This window comes from Salvia splendens, chromosome 8 (genome assembly GCF_004379255.2).
Source record: "Salvia splendens isolate huo1 chromosome 8, SspV2, whole genome shotgun sequence".
NCBI lineage: Eukaryota > Viridiplantae > Streptophyta > Magnoliopsida > Lamiales > Lamiaceae > Salvia > Salvia splendens.
In genome coordinates, this window is record NC_056039.1 from 15,728,630 (window position 1) to 15,750,685 (window position 22,056).

At 37.5% G+C, this 22,056-nt stretch overlaps 1 protein-coding gene across 3 annotated transcripts; it reads left to right on the forward strand.

Annotated features, from left to right (window-relative positions):
* Positions 1–7,228: 7,228 nt before the first annotated feature.
* LOC121745556 (SET and MYND domain-containing protein 4-like) lies at positions 7,229–20,757 on the forward strand. 3 transcript variants are annotated; one of them, XM_042139515.1, is made up of 16 exons: positions 7,229–7,393; positions 7,472–7,606; positions 7,818–7,904; positions 8,102–8,173; positions 8,315–8,377; positions 8,479–8,671; positions 11,275–11,393; positions 11,669–12,061; positions 12,138–12,272; positions 12,391–12,501; positions 16,869–17,024; positions 17,425–17,643; positions 18,031–18,194; positions 18,367–18,481; positions 18,657–18,737; positions 19,958–20,757. In XM_042139515.1, the coding sequence occupies exons 1-16, from the start codon at positions 7,265–7,267 to the stop codon at positions 20,165–20,167; spliced, it is 2,382 nt and encodes a 793-aa protein (XP_041995449.1). In that variant the 5' UTR covers positions 7,229–7,264; the 3' UTR covers positions 20,168–20,757. The 3 variants fall into 3 exon arrangements, with proteins under 3 accessions (XP_041995449.1, XP_041995450.1, XP_041995451.1); XM_042139516.1 differs by having other exon boundaries at positions 12,150–12,272; XM_042139517.1 differs by lacking the exon at positions 8,315–8,377.
* The last annotated feature ends 1,299 nt before the right edge of the window (positions 20,758–22,056 follow it).

Sequence of the window (22,056 nt, forward strand, 5' to 3'; positions counted from 1 at the left end):
AACTTCTATATGTAGCAGATCAACGTGGTTTCCCAGGCATGATATGGAGTATAGATTGCATGCATTGGTAGTGGAAAAATTGTCCTAACGCATGGGCTGGACAATATACAGGGAGAAGTGGAAAACCAACTATCATTTTGGAAGCTGTGGCATCATACGACTTATGGATATGGCATTGACTCGTGCTAATTTTGCATTAAAAAGTGTCACCCACAAGTGTACGGGCTAAGTAGCATGTGGCAAGCTAAAATTATCGATCCTCGAAGACTAAAAGTCGGTTTGAGTATTACGATGCAACTTTGAACACTATTTAGACTACTAAAATGGGTTTTTAGTTTTCTATAACTAAGATCAAAGAACAATTAATCAAGTAAAGATAAATAACTAAGCAAGACAAACAAAGGATGGTTTTTCACACAAATTTGAAAAGGTAGGGATTTGGATTCGTTAGTATGGATCACGGGTTTCACCTAGGGACCATGCTCATCTATTAGTTCTCATGTATGGCTAGGAAGGTCGGGTTAATTGGTTAGACCCCCTCTCAGGTGCATCTAACTCGTGGATTAATCCCTAGTGTAGGAGTCTCCTCCATACAATTCAAGATTAACTCCCTAGAACAACGGACCCAAGTTCTCTCTCTAACTCATGCATCTCTCGATTACATGTAACGCACGTAGTTGTTGATTACCTAACCATTCTAATCATGCATCTCTCAATGTAATTAATTAGAACAAGATATATCAAATTGTTAACTAGGCAATTGGATAATAAGAGCTCAATAATCAACAAAAACTAACACAAGAGATAGATAGCATAAATCAAGGATCAACCCATGGATTCCATACAAACATCACCACATCCCTAAGAAAAATCTAGCTACTCATGTTCAAAGATGAAACAAAAGGAAAAACAAAGCAAATGAAAGAAAACATGGATAGAAATTGGAAACTAGAACTCCTTATGGTAGAAATGATGGTGGGGAGTCTTCTCCTTCAATCTCTTGAGAGGGGAAGCTCCTAAGCCTTCAAATCCTCTTCAAAATTGTGCTCTCTTACTCAGAATCATCGTGTGTGTGTTAGGGCTCAAATGTGTGAAGTCCCATTTTATATCCGGAGTGAAAATCAGGGTTAAATGAGTGATTAGTCAAAACACCCGGCCGGGTGATCTGTAAATGGAGAAACACTCGGCCGGGTCTTCTCTCTGGAGCCCGATACCTGCTGCAAAACACCCGACCGGGTTTTTTGGGAAATGGAAAACACCCGGCCGGGTTTCTTCTTTGGAATCAGCCTCGTTCGCTCTGTTTTTCCCGTTTTAACCTGTTTTTACTTCAAAACTCCAACAAACTCATTATTTCATCTAATTCATAACTAAATGGGTGAAAACATATAATAAACACCTTAATTCAACAAAAACATGAGTTAATAACCTCTACAACAATCCTAAACTATGAGTTTGTCAGGCATGCATTCTTTGGGACTTCAGGTTCGTGCAATGATATTAATGTACTCCATCGGTCTCATATTTTTGATGATGTCTTAGAAGGTCAATCACAATATGTTAATTACGTAATGAATGGTCATCAATATAATAGGGCATATTATCTTATTGATGGCATATATCCTGCATGGGCTACATTTGTCAAATCAATCACTTCTCCACAAACTCAAAAGCATAAGTTGTTTGCTCAACACCAAGAGTCTATTAGAAAAGATGTTAGCGAGCATTTGGAGTCCTACAAGCACGTTTCGCATTTTTGCGAAGGCCTTGTCTTGTATGGGATAAGATTTTGATGGGAAAAATTATGATGCCTTGTATCATCATGCATAATATGATAGTAATATAATAGTAGAAGATGAACGTGATACATATCAAAATTATTATGATGCAACTGAGTTTATTCAAGATACGCATACAAGAGTACATGAAGAAAATGTTGAAGCCTTTTGCTATTCCACTCAACGGATCGGGAGTTTGTCATCATATATGACTAATCGAGCTCAACTCCGCAATAGAGAAGCTCATATTGCTCTTCGAGAAGATTTGATTGAGCACGTTTGGATTAAATTTGGCACAAACAATTAAATATGTACTAATGTTTATCTTGTTTAAGTTAGCTTTTTTTCACTCTTCATTTGTATTTTGTTTGTTTATTTCTATTATATTGTGCTTTAATTATTTGAATATCTAATATTTTCTATTTTAAATTTGAATCATATACTTTTTTATTATAATTTTTAGAGATTATTTAATATATTTAAATTAATTATAAATTAAAATATTAATATAAAATATATGAAAAAGAAAATATTTAATTGGGTTGGGGTCACTGATGGAAGTAAAAAAGTTGATGGAGGTTGAATTGAGTGAGGGTTGTGTATGTGGAGGATAGAGAAATGAATATTTTATTAAAAAGTTGATTGATGTTGGGTTGGGTGAGAGTCACGGATGGAGATAGTCTAATGAACACTATCGGCTATATTTGTATTCGGAATAACACATGAGGAGAAACAATTGTGTAGATACAATATAATTCATTTTCAGCGCACATATATAACACATGAGGAGAAACAATTGTGTAGATACAATATAATTCATTTTCAGCGCACAGTATATGTATGAATAGAAAGAGAAATACACAACAACATAACGGAGAGCAGCCGCTGACCTTGACGCATCTGTTTCTGATGCTCGGCCGGACGTTGTATGGTCGGCAGCCGCTGACCTCCTTGATTGTTTGTTAGAGGCGCCGCTGACCCAAGATGGTAACAATAAACCCTATTTAAGCCAACTGATCGACCAATATCGAGCTTGGCGGGAGATAATATGTGGTTACCGCCATAATTTCCCACAAATTGGGAGTGCGGAACGGCAATTGGAAATCATCCGAGAGAGGGGTTTTTTAGTTATGGGCTTTTTTTGTTTCAGCCATTCCCCTTCTCAACGAAACGACGAAAATGGGCTAAACAGTTTGATTGGGCTGAACCAAACAGCCTACCACTCTATCCACCCACTCATGAAAGCCCATTTACCATAAACCCATGTTAATTAGTATTTTACAAGCAACCAGACGAACCCTTAAAGAGTACAACTCCTTTTTGGTCCAAAACATATGGTTAAATTACGAATTTTGTCTATTACATTCATTTTCAGATTTTCGGGTCCATAACATACGAAATCGCTCTCGGTTAGGTCCTTTTTGGATGACTCCGTTAAAATACGCAAGTCAACCGTTACTTAGCAAAAGTTTGACTTAATTAAACAAAAAATACCAAAAAATACCGATTATCTTTTTTCTTAAAAAACACTGCCATTTATTTATTTAATAAAAACATAAAATTTATTTATTAAAAACATAAAATTTATTTATTTTCCCCAAATTATTTCATTTTCCTCTCTTTATCACTAACACATTTCATCACTCTCTTTCTTCTCCACACAATCAGCGAAGACCCTTATTCTTCGTCTGGTTTCCCCCATCCCTGCAACACACCGACAAACCGTTCGAAATGCATCAGTCGACTTCCAACGGCAATTCCGGCGACAACGGCGGTTGGCGTGACCTTCGATTTAGGACCCTGCGCTGCTTTTGTAAGAAGGTAGCGGCACTCTGAATCGTCAGTAGCGACACCAAACCGTCAAAAGGGAAGCTTTACTTTACTTGTGAGAAGAACAAGTGCAATTTCTTCAAGTGGTGTGAGCCAATTAATCAAGGCGAAGCCTCTTCTTCGTCAACCTCAGTTGTTGCTTCTGATTTAGGGTTGGTTTTAGCAGAAATTAATGAAAACATTGAGGCTGTACAGTTGATGTTGGACGAAATTAAAGCAGAAATGAAGGCAAAATTGGAGAAATTAGTGTATGTTGTTGTATATGCTCTATGTTTTGTAGTTATTGTTGGGTTATTTTGTATGTTGAATTAATTTGATGAAAATCCTAGTTTTGTCTGAATTTTGTATTTTGAGTTCGATGCATTTGCGAGCTAGCTTGCTTGCTTCTTCTTCTTTGGCATTCGAACATGTTCTTGTTCGAAATTGGGTTTGGATTTTTGGGCATAAATATGCAAAAAATATACATGCGAAAGCCATCCTTCATATTTATAAAGTACTTCAAATTGGTCCTAAACAAACATTACGTTACTTGCAGCTGGTTGCATCTTCACATACCGTTTTGTCTGAATATTGTAATTTGAGTTCGATGCATTTGTGAGCTAGCTTGCTTGCTTCTTCTTCTTTGGCATTCGAACCTGTTCTTGTTCGAAATTTTGATTGGAATTTGGGGCATAAATATGCAAAAAATATACATGCGAAAGCCATCCTTCATATTCATAAAGTACTTCAAATTGGTCCTAAACAAACGTTACGTTACTTGCAGCTGGTTGTATCTTCACATACCAAAACAAAACAACAGTCAAATCAAAAAACCAACAATCCAGCAACAGTCAAGAAAACCAGCAAGTATTCATTGTATATGTTACATGACAAAAAACCGATCACACTAAATCAATCTGTTTTATTCTTTGAAGAGACTAAGGATAACCCTCATTTCTTCTTCCGAGTGAGTGAGGATGAACCACGTTTCTTGTTGAGAGGGTTAGAGGACGAGGCACCGCCTTCCGGAAGCATGTTCGCGATCGTACTTTGACAACGTGCCCTATTGTGTCCCGGCTGGCGGCACAAACTGCACTTTGGTTGTTCATCGGCACGATTCCGCTTCTTTCTCACAGTTGGCTCTACAAAACAATAATCAATGAATCAAACTAATTTTGTGAACAGATTATAGCACAATGTTAGTGAAATACCGTTAGGCGGTTCGGCAGCATCAGTGGCTTGGGGACATCTCCTCTTGTTGTGTCCTTTTTCACCACAAATGTTAGTGAAATACCGTTATAGCACAATGTTAGTGAAATACCGTTAGGCGGTTCGGCAACTATAATCTGCCATCAGGCCCTTCTTAGACATTTTTTCCCCTCCATCATCCTCATCTCGGAATTCAACAAGGCGACGGGCTAATCGTGTTGTCTTTGCTTTGGCTTTGCGTATCTCGGCCTGCTCTTGAACCGACTTCATCCTTGATCCCTTAGGTCGTCCTGGTAGTCTTCTAAGGTCCGGTGGAACAATATCTGGGTGTGGAGTCTTCGGCCACATATCCGGTCAATGTAGCGGGTAGATCACACCTGCATAGACCTGTCGAAACGTCTCCGTTGAGTAGCAAGTAGGTATGAAAGACTCTACGATCTCTGATGATGACTGGATGGCAGCACATGCGTGTGGGCATGGCAGCCTCGTCAGCATCCAACGCTTACAGCTGCACGTGCGGTCCCTTAGATCGACCACGAATTGTTCATTGAATTTTGTATTCACTTGATACAGCCATTCACCTGCCTCCCTCACCATACAGTCTCCAACTTTGCTCTTCAACTTCTCGATCTTCTTCTGTATCCTTGTCGCTTAAGTCATAGTCGCTGTCGAAAAATGTAGGAACATCATCATCAACCGTTTCCATTTCCTTTTCCTTTTCATTTCCCTTTGCCTTAGACCTTCTCTTAGACTGTTCAACATCATCAACCTTTCTTTTTCCCTTCTTTGTGGCCACAACCTCATCATCAAACTCTTCGTCTTCCATTCTTGCTCCTGTTCCTGTAACCCTAACCGGACTCAAATTCTCGTTGTAGTCACATCTCTCCTCTTCCATTTCATTTTGCACTTCCTCTTGTGTTAACTGACTCATAGGCATCTCTGGCCCCTCAGCAGCATCAATCACCATACCCCCAACCTGAACTGCATAAATATCCACGACTCCATAATAGACTCCTAAATTTGCCATGTCAATTGCGGACTGGTTGTCAAATAGCCGCACCAATCCATTCTCCAAGGTCATCCTTGGCCACAGGTAGAAGTACTCCAAACCACTGACATCTACCCCCGTTTCTCCAGAGCATCATCAACCTCCAGTTTTGACCACTTGTCCATATCGCATTTATGAATGTAATCACACTCACCATTTACATAACGCTTTCCACCCCCTTCCAATGTCTCCATAACACCATTGTAGTGGATCCTTATAGTGAATGTATCATCTGTAAGCAAAGGTGTCAACCATAAGTAAACAATAAAAACATAACAAAGTGGTCCAACATTTATACAGAACAAACCCTATTAGTCCAACACGTATCAAGACAAAAAAATTTATCCCTGTCCTCTGGTTTCCCTACAACCAGACCATCCACTTGTTTTCCCCACCACCAATTCAATCTATATTCGGCGGGACCACACTTACATACATATTCTATGGGACCAAAATTCAACCTATTCCAATTATAGTTTTTTACATGAAACGAATAACTCATATGCTCAGTTCGAAACTAACCTTCTCGAAGTGGATTTCGAGGGCGTGGAACTGGAATTTCAAATGGCGGCTTATCTCTGAGGATTTCAATTGGCGAACTCAAATTGGATTTCGAAGAAGAAGCAGCAGCCTTCTCCTTCAGAGGAAGTGGCGGCTTATGATAAACCGACCGGTCGAGTCTCATCTTCGTCCTCCTCTCTACTTTGGGGTCATCGGCGTCAGGCGGAGGTCGTCGGTCAGCCTTCGAAGAATTAGGGTTTGACATAGACCCGTCGTTACCGGAATGTAGCTCCACTTCGACTTCCACGACGAGGCTAAGGTTCGACGAGGCCAACCCACCTTCGGGACTAAGGTTAGCTATAGACGAATCATGACCCTTCTCGCCTTCATTCTCAGGTTCAGGTGGGTTTCGCTACGGCGATTCCCAACTCATGGCTGGAACACTGATATATCACCTCTAATAGCCGGAAGATCGCCTAAGAGTTGGAATTTATCGCCCTGAATCGTCAGAACGACCCTTTGCCTTCTTCTTTTGAAAATGAGAGTTGAAGGCAGATAATTGGTATTTTTGAAAACAGATAATTGGTATTTTTTAATAAAATAATTAGCAAATTATTTAGTCACTAATAATCTAGTTTTTTGTTTAATTAAGTCAAACTTTTGCTAAGTAACGGTTGACTTGCGTATTTTAACGGAGCCGTCCAAAAAGGACCTAACCGAAAGCGATTTTCGTATGTTATGGACCCGAAAACCTGAAAATGAATGTAACAGACAAAATTCATAATTTAACCATATGTTTTGGACAAAAAAGGAGTTGTACTCACCCTTAAATTATTGCTAAAAGTAGTTTATACAAATACACAATGCTTCGAGTTGAGGATAAAAATCAAATGACGTTAAGTTGAGACTTGAGATTACTAAAATGGAGAAGCTGAAATCAGTGATCCCAGAAACCCTCAAGCACAAAATCTCACACAGCACTGCCGCCGACCTAGATTCTACTTGCTCTTCTCTTCTCGATTTCTTCACAAATTTACCCCTCTTTCACCAGGTACTGCACGCCTCTCATACACTCTTCGCAGATCAAAGTATATTATGGTTTAGTTTATCAATTTCGGTTGAAATGCAGTTGGTCAGGGATTTGACGGATCCACTAGTGGCGCTGTGTGGAAAGAATAAGGAAGCTGCGCTGGAAGCCAAGGCCAAAGGCAATCAATGCTTTACCGATGGGGACTATTCCAACGCGTTGCAATTCTACTCTCAGGTTGAACTTGAAATGAAGTTTTAATTCTTTTGATCTCTGTCTGTGTTTTGAGAATTGCAGTTCTACTTGATTGCACTGTTATTATAAGCTTAATTCATTATGATTTGTGTTCCGGTCAGGTATTAATACACACGGTGCTCATTTTACACCTCTTTTATGCTTAAAAAGATTAAGCTAATCATTGTCTTCTAATTGTATATGTACTAAACAGGCATTGCGCAGTGCGCCTATGGATGCTGAAGATAATGAGAGAAATCTGGTTGCAACACTGTACCTCAATCGTGCTTCCTCATTGCATGTGAGTTTTAAAGTGATGATCATTTTCAAGCCAAGTATGTTACTGTTTAGCACTGTTTTGTATCACCTTGTTCACTGGGATGATTTCTCGGCCTATTTAGTATTTGGGGTAATAAAAGAGACCTTCAGTACTAGCCGGTTAGCATGGTTGACATGCTGATTTTATACTATCAGAGTTTCTTTTTTGTTTATCTTCAGAAATTGGGACTATTTCTGGAAAGTCTGCAGGACTGCAACCGCGGCCTCATTCTGTCTCCTGTTTATGCAAAGGTAAACTCATAGCTTTTTTTTTGGTGGTAGTTCACTAATCTTATAATTCCATCTGAATTCTTAATAGAAAATATAGTCATGTCATGATTTTCTAACCATCACATTCTGATTATCTTTGCTTGAAAATTCATTATTTAATAGGTAATGATACTTGGTTCGGATACATCATACTTATATTTCTGTTTTTGTCCTTGCACAGCATCGGTAAGTGCTGCTGAGATAATGTAACAAGGGACTGCGTCTATCCTTTATGCTATCTGATTTTTTTCTCATTTCATACATTAACCAGATTCTTGAACTTGTAGACATGGTTTAGGCGAGCTAAGGCCAATTCTTCATTGGGATACTATGAGGATGCTATCAATGATTTCGGTGTGTCCATGGAGATAGAGACATCATTGAGTGGAAAAAGACAGATTGAAAATGAGTTAAATCAGTTAGTGGACCAATCCAGGCTGAGAACTAGTGCCATAGAGAAACAACATGATTGCAGTGCAGGTTTGTGATCCCTCACAATTTAGGCTGTTCTTTTTGCAACTAATCATCTTGTACTTGTTATGCACTGTGCACTGCTAACTGGGCTTCTTTCCCCTTTTCGCAACCAATATGAGAATTCCTTTAACAAAAACCATTTTATCTTGATAATCAAGCTGGTGACGACAACTTCATAGGAAAGGGAGAAAACCAATTTGTTAGCGGCATTCCGCCCGCAATGTGTCAACTAATCATTATTCTAATAATAATAAAATATTTTTAGTTTGAATCGGTACTCAATTTTATACTACTCCCTCTGTTTGTTCATAGTTGAAGCACTTTTTTGGCACGAAGTTTAAGAAATGGATATTTAGTGTGTTAAGTGGGTAGGTAATAAAGTAGATAAAGTAAGAGGCACAAGAAAGTAGAAAAGTAGACCGAATAAAGTAGGAGAGAGAATGAAGTAGGAAAGAAAAAGTGTGTGAATTATTATCATATGGAAATGAACTCAATTATAAAGTAACTTTCTGAACTGGAATAACGACTCAATTATGAACGATGGCAAAATTGAATTTCACTTTTTATATTATATTCCTACCAGTCCCTGAAAAGTATGAGTTATTTCTTTTTTATTTTGTCCTCAAAAGTACTTCTATGAGCTTTCTAATTTTTGACCCCATTACACTACTAATAATGTAGACCTCACTCTCCACTAACACTACTTTCACTACCCTTTCTCTTCATCTTTCACTTCATGTGGCTTACTTTATCAATTGTACATAAAAACTCTTGCCCGACCAAAGGAGTGGATGGTCCCAGTTCTATGTGACACGGGGCATGAGTTTTTAAGAAATGTTAAGGGAATTGCGTGAAAAAAAGTTAGTGGAATTTGGACCTCACTTGTACATACTCCCTCCTTCCCCAAACAATAGTCTTCTTTTTCCATTTTGACCCTCCCACAAAATTAGTCCACTTCCATTTTTGGCAAGTTTTTCTCTCTTATGAGGTGGGCCCCATTCACCACCTAAGGGTGCGTTCGGTACCATGGAATTGAGGGCTTGAAATTGAAGCCTCCAATTCCAAATCCGTTGTTCGGTATCACAAAAATATTTGGATTTGGAATTGAATTGCAATTCCAAATTTTCCAATTCCACAATTTGAATTCCATATCAAAAGTAGAAAATTGTAATTCCAAAATCCAAAGTCAAAATTTCACTATATATCCACTACACCCACTTCACACACTACACCCACTTCACACACTACACTTTTCACACACTACACACTTCACACACCACACACACTTCACACACCCCACACACTTCACACGCTACACACATTTCACACGCTAAATACATTTCACACATTACACACACTTCACACATTTCACACACTACACACAATTCACACACTACAAAAACTACACACATTTCACACCTTTCAAGCATCCTATTTTTAATTTTTTTCAGCTTTTAGATATTTTTTTTTCGATCCAAACCAAACCAAATCGAAAAATTAAAATTTTTCAAAAGTTTAAACTGAATCAAACCGGAAAACTTAAAAACTGAACTAAATTTGAAATTTTAGTTTGTGTGAAGTGTGTGTAATGTGTGTACAATGTATATAGTGTGTTTATTTTGTGTGCAATGTATGTATTTTGTGTGTAGTGTGTGAAGTGCATGTAGTGTGTGAAGAGTTTGAAATGTGTGTAGTGTGTGAAGTGCGTGTAGTGTGTGAAATGTGTGTAGTGTGTGAAATATGTGAAGTGTGTGCACTGTATATGTACCAAACATGTCAATTCAATTTCATGGCAATTCTTCATTTTACCAAACATAGGATTTGGAATTGAATTTCCATAGAATTCCAATTCCAATTCAATTCCAATTCCGTGTACCGAACGGACCCTAACAGTATTCCAATCACTTTTCCTTTCTATCTCTCTCCTAATTTACAAATTTTGCATTAAAACATGTGTTGTCCCCAAAGTCCATATTTTTTTGAAACGAAGGGAGAATTAGTTTTAAATAAAATGTGGAATGAGTTAGTGAATGTGAGACCTACTACCATTTATTGTAAAAGTGAGGCTCCTATTGATGGACGGACCAAAATGGAAAAAACGGGACTCCTATTGCCGGACGGAGGGAGAATCAGTTTAATTGGTTGATTTGTAATGCCAGTTTCAGAAAAACTGATCCTGCAATTTTTGCAGTTTGCACAGATAAACTCTAGGTATAGTTTACTGGTTGCTTGTTTGCTTGTTTACTGTGATGCTGTTGCATAATGGACTTGACGGGGTTTGTTTCTCATATTTGTTATTTCCCAAAGAAGTCACTGATAATAGCAATGAGCGCTATTAAGTATTGAGACAACCTGACTGTAAGTTGCAGAAAATCCCCATATGATGGAAGGAGAACTAATTTAACCCTTGTGCTTTACTAAAAGGCCCCATATGAGAACTAATTAAGTATTTTATCTGTAAAATCTTTTGTTCCTCTTTGGTCTTACATCACACCTTTTTCTCTTTTCATGTGCCATCTCATTTGCCCATTACTTCCTCCACAGTATGCTATTTGGAGACGAGCCCCATTTACTTTCATGATTCCTTATACATAGGTCATATATGACAGATGAACCACTTCAAGTAGAACTCCAATGTGTTTCGACACCAAATAAAGGAAGGGGGATGATTTCATTGACCAACATTCCTATGGCTTCTTTAATTCATAAGGAAGATCCTCATGGTGCGGTATGAAATTTGGGCATTCAAAACTGTTTTACTATTAATTAAATAAAGTTTTCTTGGCAAGCTATCTGATATTCTTCTACCTTCTTCATCCTATCATGAGTTTTATAAGGAATAAAGTGGTTTTCTAAAATAGATTGAAATGATTGATGAGTGCTAAATATGTGTCTATAGACCGAAATTCACAATTGTTTTTGCATTTTTTTAAATTCTCAAGATAGACAAAGAAACTGCTTGGTATTTGCATTATTTATAATTCTCACATGGTGTTGCTGCAGATTATATTGAAGCATTGTCGGGAAACTCATTGTGCTTTCTGCTTCAAAGAACTACAAGCAGATACAGTACCATGTGTCTCTTGTTCAATTCCATTGTACTGCTCTTTGAAATGCCAAGTTCAGGCTGGAGGAGAGGATTTTCTGAAGTACAAGGCCAAATATCGATTTAAACTGGACTTATCTGATGACCTTGAACGACATATAAGAAATGTGACCTCACCCAGCTTTAGTAGTCCAGACGTCAAACATTTTGCTGAACATAGGCATGAATGTCAAGGCATGCATTGGCCTGCAGTTTTGCCTTCCGATGTGGTTCTAGCTGGGCGGGTCATTGTTAAGCACATAGAAGAACAGGCTTATGGAGGTCTTGATCATAATGTTCATAAGATTCTGGTATTTTTTTTGTTTTTTTATTCATATCTATTAGCTGACTCTTTGCAGTTAATCTGACAACTCTTTTTATGCCTAGGATCTTTGTCAGAATTATGGACAGCTTTCATCTGACACCAAACTGGAGTTTCATGTTTACTCTATAATTCTTCTGTGCTGTCTTCAGCGGTTTTATGCCACAAAACTTCCTTTAAACTCAACGAAAACTTCAGAGGTAGATCGCGGTGCTGATAATGATAAAAAAAACTCCACTGATTCTCTGTTGGAGTATCTTTTCCCTACATTTAGTGTCTAATTTTTTGGTTTGTTTATTTCGTTCTTTTACAATGCAGATTATTATGCTCCTCTCAAAAATCCGTATCAATTCAATGGCAGTTGTCCGAATGAAATATTCAGATGTAAAGCAACCTCTAAATTATGATCTAACAAGTTCTGTAGAACAGGTAATACTTGCTAAGGAGAAGTATTTCGTTTCTTATATAAAATTATTTAATTATACAGCCAGTGTCCCATGGATTTTTATATTGAGATTTCTTGTCATATTATTGAGGATTGGAAGGAGCTATTGTCCGTTCTTTCTTTATTTTATTCCATAGGTCGGTTGGATATGAATAATCTTTAAGCTTTTATGTTTAGTGGGGTCTGACTTTTGTTTTCTGCTAACTACATAAGATTGTGTGGAGGGCACAAAAGCATATGTTGGTAACAGCATTACTGAAAAGTTGTACTATGAAAACAAATTGATTGTTGATATCATGTTTCCAGTCAATTGTCTTTTCTTTACTTAGATGTGAGGAAAGCATGACAGCACAAAGGTCATTGAAGTGTGTAATTTGAGGTCAGAAGCTGGAGATACCTATAGGGTATGTGTCTTGTGGGGAAGTAAATACTATGTTAAGAAACAATTTTCATGAATGATCTCTTATTTTGTCACTGTCTTTAAAGAACAAGAAGCTACATAGAGAATTTCAGTACTTTGTCAGGAAGCATTACTAGGGATGAGCTGTATAGAACAGTAAAATATAAGTATGGACACATATTAGAGAAAAGTAGTACTAGTTGATTATTGTCACAGTACGAAGTACCTATATACTCCCCCTGTCCCACCGAAGATGACTTTCCTTTTTTGGTCCGTCCCAACAAAGATGACCCCTTACTTATTTAGAAAATAATTAAAATATTCAACTATCTTTTGCTCCCTTACGTTTTTCCTTTCTCCTACTTTAAAACATTCAACCATCTTTTCTCTCTATCACTGTATTCATCTTTCCTACCTTGAAACAATCAACAACCTTTTCTCTCTCTACTCCTTAAAATAAGAGAGCTTAAAATCCCGTACCGTCCTGGGAATAGGTGGGTCATATTCCCTGGGACGGAGGCAGCATGTTACAAAGATTTTTTAAGCCCGACTACACCGATTTGGGATACTTATAAAATAACACCCCCCTCAAGTTGGGGCACATATATTGATCATGTCCATTTGATACAAAGTTCTAAAAAACGTTTCGCGGCCAACGATTTTGTGAATATATAACAATCTGGTTGGACGACGAATTGGAGGGAGTAGTAATCATCTCGTTCAAAACACACTCTTGAATGAAATGACAATTAACCTCAATATGTTTAGTCCTTATGAAAAAACGAGTTATATGCAATGTAGATGCCAACTTGGTTATCACAATGCATAGGTAAAGGTTCATTGAAGCTTGAAAGTGAACCACAATTCCCCATGTAGATTCTTGCCTCTGATCATCTCAGTAGCAGTATGAGTCATAGCTCTATACTCTGCCTAGACAGGCGATCAACATCAGAATAACCTTCAACTTTTAGATGACCATTATTCTTAATAACATTTCATTTATATGAGATTTCTTGACATATTGAAGTATTCAAATAGCAACATCCCACGGAACGAACTTAAGATGATCCAAAAAACGACTGACTAAACCAACAACAATGGAAATGTCATGCTTTGTTAATGTCAAATAGATAAGTTTTCAAACTAGACGTCTATACTTAGCTTTATCCTCCAAGAAATTTCCACTCTCATCTCAAGCACAACAATAGGGTCAATTTCCATATGGGATCAACAAGCTATGCTTCAAGTAGTCCAATTTAGCATACTTTTGCTAAGGTAGAACATCCCCAAATTTGCCGTGTGCAATTCCAATTATTAAGAAATACTCAGGGCACCCTAAATCCTCAATAACAACATTATGGACAGTTTTAGGTCTAACTTTGAATAAAGGCATAAGATCTATTTGTAGTTGCACTACTAGACTTGATAACAGACCAGAAAGGTATCACCTTTGAAATTGCAATTTGGTGTCAAATAAACTTGTGGTTTATACTCCCTCCGTCCACGAAAAATAGACCACATTGTGAATGTGATACGAATTGGAGGAGTGGAAATAGGGAAGTAGCTGGGCCAGCTGATGTGGAGGATTTGGTGGAAGAGGCAGCAGAGTAAAGGGGTTAGAGAAAGCAGCGGCAGAATTTGATAGAGATGGAGATTAACGCTTTACTCGTAATTATTAATTAGTTAGGATTTGATTAGATTTATTTACCTAAGTAGTTAGGATCTGATTTAATATTTTAGGGTTACAGGATTATTGTAAATAGAACTTAAGAATGAGAGCAGCGTATCTTTTGGAGAGTTCTGAATTGAGACGGCGTAGCCGCGGCCTCCTTCGTGAGGATTAGTTTCTTGTATTTCTTTCGTTAGTTCAATTCAATTATTTTTCTTTATTCCCAGTAAAAGGTCTCTTTCGTTAGTCTCGAGCCTTTACTCCTATCAATTGGTGCGGTGAACGATGGTCTATTATTGGACAGAAGCCACACTTCTTGTGGTTGGATTGGAGAAGGCCATAGCAAAGATGGAGAATTTCATGTTGGAGTTTCGAGCGTATCGTGATGCACCATTGATGACCTTTCCGACGTTTGACGGATTTGGGGCTCTCACTTGGCTCGCACGGGCAAACGTGTATTTCTTCCTCAAGAGAGCACCTTTGGATAGACGTGTCGATGTCGCCATGATCGCCATAAACGGACCGGCCATACCTTGGAAGCAATTGCTCGTTCGTCGCTGCCCCTTTGTCGTGGGACAGATTTGTTTGAGAGCTCTTGAATCGTTTTGGCGATACCACGGTTTCAGGAGCACACCACCGATGACACTTCCAACTTTCAATGGATCCGACGTGATTGCGTGGCTCGCCCGGGCTGAACAGTACTTCTTGGTGTAAAAAATCCCACCGGAAAATCGATTGAGCGTTGCCATGGTGGTTTTGGCAGGCCCAGCCTTACCATGGATCCAACTCCTTATGCGACGGATTCCCACTCTATCTTGGGATCGTTTTACGCAGGAAATGATGAACCGTTTTGGTGATACCATTCCCCAAGAAAGCCGCGTCCCTTGCAATTGATCCAAGCACAGCAGTGAAGGCCCTATTGCTGCTGTCCAGGTTGCCAAAAATCCCACCCACACCCAACAATATTACCGCAGTTATTAGCCCGTATCCTTCAGCAGCCTTGGCGTCAAAGAACCCACCAGATGAGGTTCCATTCCCCAAACTGTCTGTGGCCTCAAACGGCCAGCCACCTAAGGAACATGAAGTTTCAATCCTTGGGGAGACAACATCAGAGTATGGTTTGAAAGTGCCTGATGTTTTCAAAGATCCATATATGGGAATAGTGCCTGTTTCGGCGCCATCATCACCTTCCCTGCCCCCACCGCCTGTACTCGAATTCAGCAGCTCATCTCATGATTCGTCGGAACGGCAGATGAAGCATAGTGCCAAGGAATTGTGTTTCTCCAGGTCTCTATTCGGTGCCCCTTCACACAAGCCAGGGAATCAACTAGTACATCGACCACACCGACAGATTCACATCTACAAGCTTGAGTTTGAGCCTCCACCTGATCTTCATCTGCGAATTTGACTAGCAGGCAGTTGATACGGATTGGAGGAGTGGAAATAGGGAAGTAGCTGGGCCAGCTGATGTGGAGGATTTGGTGGAAGAGGCAGCAGAGCAAAGGGGTTAGAGAAAGCAGCGGCAGAATTTGATAGAGAAGGAGATTTACGCTTTATTCTTAATTATTAATTAGTTAAGATTTGATTAGATTTATTTACCTAATTAGTTAGGATCTGATTTAATATTTTAGGGTTATAGGATTATTATAAATAGAACTTAAGAATGAGAGCAGCGTATCTTTTGGAGAGATCATAATTGAGACGGTGTAGCCGCGGCCTCCTTCGTGAGGATTAGTTTCTTGTATTTCTTTCGTTAGTTCAATTCAATTATTTTTCTTTATTCCCAGTAAAAGGTCTCTTTCGTTAGTCTCGAGCCTTTACTCCTATAAGAATGACACGGGTGTTAATGTGGAATTGGTAGTAATAGAGAAGGGAAAAAAGTAAGAGAGAACTAGTGTTAGTGGAATGTGGGGTCCATATTATTAGTAGTGTTTAATTGTTTTAGGTAGCAAATGTGGATCCTTTTTCAAACTTGGTCTATTTTTTGTGGACAACCAAAAATGGCAAATGTGGTCTATTTTTCGTGGACGGAGGGAGTATTAAATTATGATCTGGTATTGCCTTTTGTAAATTCCTTTATTGGACCTTACACCATTACTTGAGTTTTTGTCTCTATTGGCGACAACATTGAATATTCCTGTGGGATAAAAAGCTTGCTTTTATTGTAAATTTGTAATCAACATCTTTTTTTTTTGGTATGTATTGTCAACTAGGAGTATTTGATTTGAATAGGATGCTTAAATTTTTTAGATTTACTGAACCTGTCTGATGATGTTTTATAGATTGAGGTGGCTCAAGCTGTATATTCAGGCGGAAGTTTATTTAACCATTCTTGCGAGCCAAATATTCATGCATATTTCCTTTCACGTACCTTGTTCATGCGAGCAACAGAAAATGTCACTGCAGGATCAGAAATGGAACTCTCGTATGGCCCTCAGGTAATAAGATCTTCCATATTGCTAGAAAACTTATTAAAAATCAAGTATTTTATTAAAAATCCTGTTCATGTTTAAATGTATGGAACTGTTAATTGCAGCGACATTAAGAGAAGTTACAGTGATCATTCTACAGGAAGCTACAACAAAATTAGACCATATGATTGGTTTACTTATTCTATATGCAAGCATAACGTGCTACAAAATTATTTTATTCAAAACCCTGCTCATGTTTAAACCCTGTTCATGTTTAAATGTATAGAACTGTTAATTGCAGCAGCATTAAGAGAGAGTTTTTACAGTCAGCATTTTATAGGAAGCTACAGCATACCTAGAACATATGATTGGTTTACTCAGCATAATGTGATATGAATATTTTTTATGAGTTGACTATTGTTGGCAGGTTGGGCAGTGGGATTGCGGCAAGCGTCGTATGTTTCTGAAAGATAGATACTCGTTTATTTGTAAGTGCAGCAGTTGTGCACAAGCGAATCTATCTGATCTTTTCCATGGTGGTTATCGGTGTATCAAGCCAAATTGTTATGGAGTCGTGCTGGATAGTGGTGTTATTAAATATGAAAAGGAAAAGATTGGACATTGTGAAAGACTTAGCTGTTTGCAGGTGTCATGCTTTGTCTTTTCAACCTGAATGTTTTCATAATAAAAAATATCATCAGTAAATCTCGAATGAAATTTTACTGGACTCTACCATTTCAATGAATATTTTACTTGATTATCACTCTTTTATGGACCTTGAGCATAACAACATTTAGGGTTCATACAATGTAATTTCTAAACAATCATCATATTGCTGCAAGTTATGCCAAACTATAGTATGAAAAAATTGCTTTTCAGACTACCGTCTTAGATCTTTTTAATATCAATAAGCATCAAAATAGATCGTATTGCCTTTCACTCACATGACAGGCTATTATGGCATCATCAAAGATGATCAAAATGTAAGCTAACTTGTATCTCTTATTGATCCTTTCATTACATGGTATTGAAGGACCATGTGCCAAGTGATGATAGCATCAGCAAGTTAGCCCATTACATGTATGAGCAAACGGATTACCACTGGCTTGAGCCAGGATCTTGCTTGGGTTGTGCAACTTTTTGTGATTTACAAGCGTCAAAGAAATCAATAAGCAAAGCTGAGGTCCATATCCAAAGGTATTTCTAAACCTTATAACTCACTATAGCTGCTCTTCTTCAATTTTTTATGTCAAGATTCTGGTGCCTAGGAATAAAGTTTTCTTGAGTTTGCATGAATCATCGTAGCATTTTTCACGTGTCTGAACTGTAATTTATGGTTATGAATTTGATTATGCATTTTATTGGTCAGGATGAAGGATGCAGTGACTTCTGGTGCTCTCACAACTAATCTTCTTATGAATGCTTTGAGATATGTTGATATATTACGAGCAAAATTACATCCTTTCAACAGAAGACTTGCTGAGGTAGGTTTCTGGTTTTTCTTTAGATTTTGATATCTATGTAATTGCATTATATACTTTCTTTTATACTTTTTGTATCCTATCTTTTCACTATTTTATTTAGTTCATCAATCTTCTGAACCATACTTTTGAGGTAGGAGTTGTGTTGGATTATATTTTACCAACTTGATGTTTCCAGGTGGAAGATAACATTGCACAAGCATTTTGTTTGATTGGAGATCTACAAGCTGGAATGGACCATTGTCGAGCCTCATTTGAGGTGAGCTTTCATTTGAGTATGATTTTATAGCTAGAACAAATATCTATATTAATACCACTTGTACCCGACTCCAGGAGCCTCTAGATTTGAGGATTACCTATCTGAATTATATACCTTAAAGTGCCCATATTCTTGCTTATAAAGATTATAGAATAAAGGTCAATTTTGATCCTAAACATATGACCAAAATATGAATTTAGTCCAAAACATTCACTTTTTGAAAAACAGGTCCATAACAAATGAAATTCAGTCGAAGTGGTCCTTGTTTGACGGAACCGTAAAAAAAGGACTACTTCGGCGACATTTTCATTTGTTATGGACCCGTTTTTTAAAAAGTGAATGTTTTGGGCTAAATTCGTATTTTGGTCATATGTTTAGAACCAAAATTGACTTTTACTCAAGATTATAATTGTATGGATGGGGATCCGTCTCTAAGCAACTTAGGGGGCTTTTGGTCGAGGGGAATCAGGAAAAAGAAATAGAATATCCACCCACGACCCTTTACTGTGCGTTTCTGTGTTTGTATGGCATTTTCAGTTATTATCTTTCCCCAATTTCTTCTCAGTCACCATCGTTATGTCATTCCCCACCCCACTTGAATTCTTCTGCATCCCTCTTTCCACCTACACCCCATCTCCACCACCCTCTGCAACTTCATCACACAATGGCCTCCTCCTCCTCCTCTGCCGCCCTCACCTCTAACCCCACCCCTCCACGCAATTCCCTTTGTGGTTCTGAATCTAAAAGAATGGAAAATTTAGGATTATTCCTTTACTCTCTCCTAGTTTCCTTTTCGGTAAGTGACACATTTCCTCTTTTGGCTAAAGTTAACCATTTTAATCTCTCATACTTTATTATTCTCTTCACTTATCTACTTTATTCTCTCTCGGTTTCTCGTACTTTATTCTCTCCTCACTAAACACCAATTTCTCAATTCTCATGCCCAAAAGAAATGCGTCAATTAACTTGGAATGGAGCTAGTACTTAAATTATAAATGATGATTTTCTGTTATAGAAGTAACCACTCAATGGAAACATTTATTGATTGAGGTCTATGGTAAACTGCCTATGAAATAAACATAAAAATGTCTTTTAAGCTACATTGACAGAATCCAAAAGGGAAAAACAAATAAATTGCAGAATATTTCTTATGCTTAAATGAATATACCTGGTTGATGTGGAACTTTCTTGTTTGTTAACTCTTGAGTTTAAACAAACAGATCCTGGAGAAGCTCTATGGTGAAAGCCATATCGCCATTGGAAATGAGCTGATTAAACTAGCATCCATTCAGTTTTCCATGGGCCAAGAAATTTCGTCCGACTACACAACTCGGATTGTTGCAATATTTTCTCGATACTATGGATCTCATGCAGAGATCATGTTTCCTTATGTGCGTTACCTTAAGAAGGAGAGCTGCCGAGTTGTTTGACCAATAGTTGATCTTGTTTATCTTTCTACATGAGTTTAACGGTAACTTCTGTAAACGTATTTGAATTCGTGAAGTCAATTGGAACTGGAACTGTGGTCCAAACTGAACTTTGTTCTTTGAGGTTCTAGTTTGATTCCAACTTGACAGAATCGTGTACCGACCATTAAGGCTGGTACTAGAGGTGCTAAAATATGGAACCGAAACCTTGGTCCGAACTGGACTTTGTTCTTTGAGGTTCCGGTTTGGTTCCAGCTTTTCAGAATCGTGTACCGACTGCTACATGTGGTACTAGAGACTCCAAAAATCAAACCGGAACCTTGGTCCAAACTGAGCTTTGTTTTTGAGATGCCGGTTTAGTTTCAACTTTTCCAGAATCGTGTACCGGCTGTTACGGCTGGTCCGAACCGAACCCTAGTCGGTGAACATCAGTAAGCACACAATCAATTGCACTGGTGAGTCGTATGTAGTCATTAATGATAGATATGATGTGTATTTCCTGTCAATTTGATCTAACAAAATAGTACTAGTACTATATGTCATACATGGATGTTTGCGTGCATTTTGTCGATTTTTCCTATCGTTCACATTTATCCTACCGCGTCTAGCATCCATATTCAACTCACAAACTGATATACTAATAATAAGGTACTGGAACTAATTCAAAAATGTCCTAACATTTTTAAACTATAGACCTCAGTAATAATTTATACTTAGTCTGTCCTGTAAAAATAAGGACATTTTCTATTTTGGTACGTCTCATAAAAATATCTCATTCTATTTTTAATAACTTTTTTCTCTCTAATAAGGTAAGTTCTATTCTCCATTAATATTACCATAATTACTTTTTCTTTCTCTCTCTTACTTTATCTTTTATGCAATATAATATCCATATTTTTATAAGATGGACGGAGTACTATTTATTAATCCAAAATTTATAGAGAAGAAGAGAGAAATAGAAATATGGCAAAAAGTTGGTTAAAAAATGCACAATATGTCAAATCTTGTTTCACTCTTATCACAAATAGTCTAGAATCCCTTAGAGTTTTAGGGTAATTTTTGCTGAAAAGATGGGTTTATAAAATGAAAAAAGTACGGTAACAAAAAAAAATAAAGGAAAAAAGTACTTCAAATTTATGCTCCTCCCTTAGTTTCATAGTAGTAGAATTATTTTGTCATTTTTGTACGTTCCATAGTAGTGGAGTCATTTCCTTTTATAGTAAAAGTCAACATATTTCTTCTCATTTATTTTCCCTCTCTCTTACTTTCTTCTCTCTATTTTTTCCTCTCTCCATACTTTATTATTTTTTTTCTTAATCTCCGTGCCGGAAAGAAATGCCTCAACTACTATGGAACGGAGGGAGTATAATATTATACTCCTTCCGTCCCACAAAGATTGTCTCACTTTGACCCGGCACAAGTTTTAAGAAATATAATGAAAAGTGAGTCGAAAAGTTAGTGGAATGTGAGTCCTGCTTTTATGTATTAGTTTTATAATAAAATGTGAGTATGAATGAGTTAGTGAAATATGGGATCCACTACCAAAAATGGTAAAAAGTGAAATGAGACAAATTTTGTGGGATAGACGGAAATGGAAAAAATGAGACAATCTTTGTGGACGGACGGAGTATGATTTAAAGTGGAGTTTTACACAAATTTTATTATTTCATAATTTAAGTGGAGAAAGAATAAAGTAAATATTAATTCCATCCACAAAAAATAAATAAAGTTATATATAGCACGATACATGAATTTTAATACACAAGTAAGAGAGAGTGAGGAAAAATGTGATTGAAGTAGTGTTAATAGATTGTGAGACATATATTATTAGTAGGGTTTAAAACTTTTCAATTTTAGAATTGGTCTAATTTTGATGGTTAAAAAATGGTAAA

Bases quoted from the DNA above. Each gene is read 5' to 3' on its own strand.
- LOC121745556 (XM_042139515.1), top strand. From the start codon at position 7,265: ATGGAGAAGCTGAAATCAGTGATCCCAGAAACCCTCAAGCACAAAATC. The intron at 11,394-11,668 runs GTATGAAATTTG...GTGTTGCTGCAG, and splicing joins AGGAAGATCCTCATGGTGCG to ATTATATTGAAGCATTGTCG. The intron at 12,273-12,390 runs GTAGATCGCGGT...TTTACAATGCAG, and splicing joins ACTCAACGAAAACTTCAGAG to ATTATTATGCTCCTCTCAAA.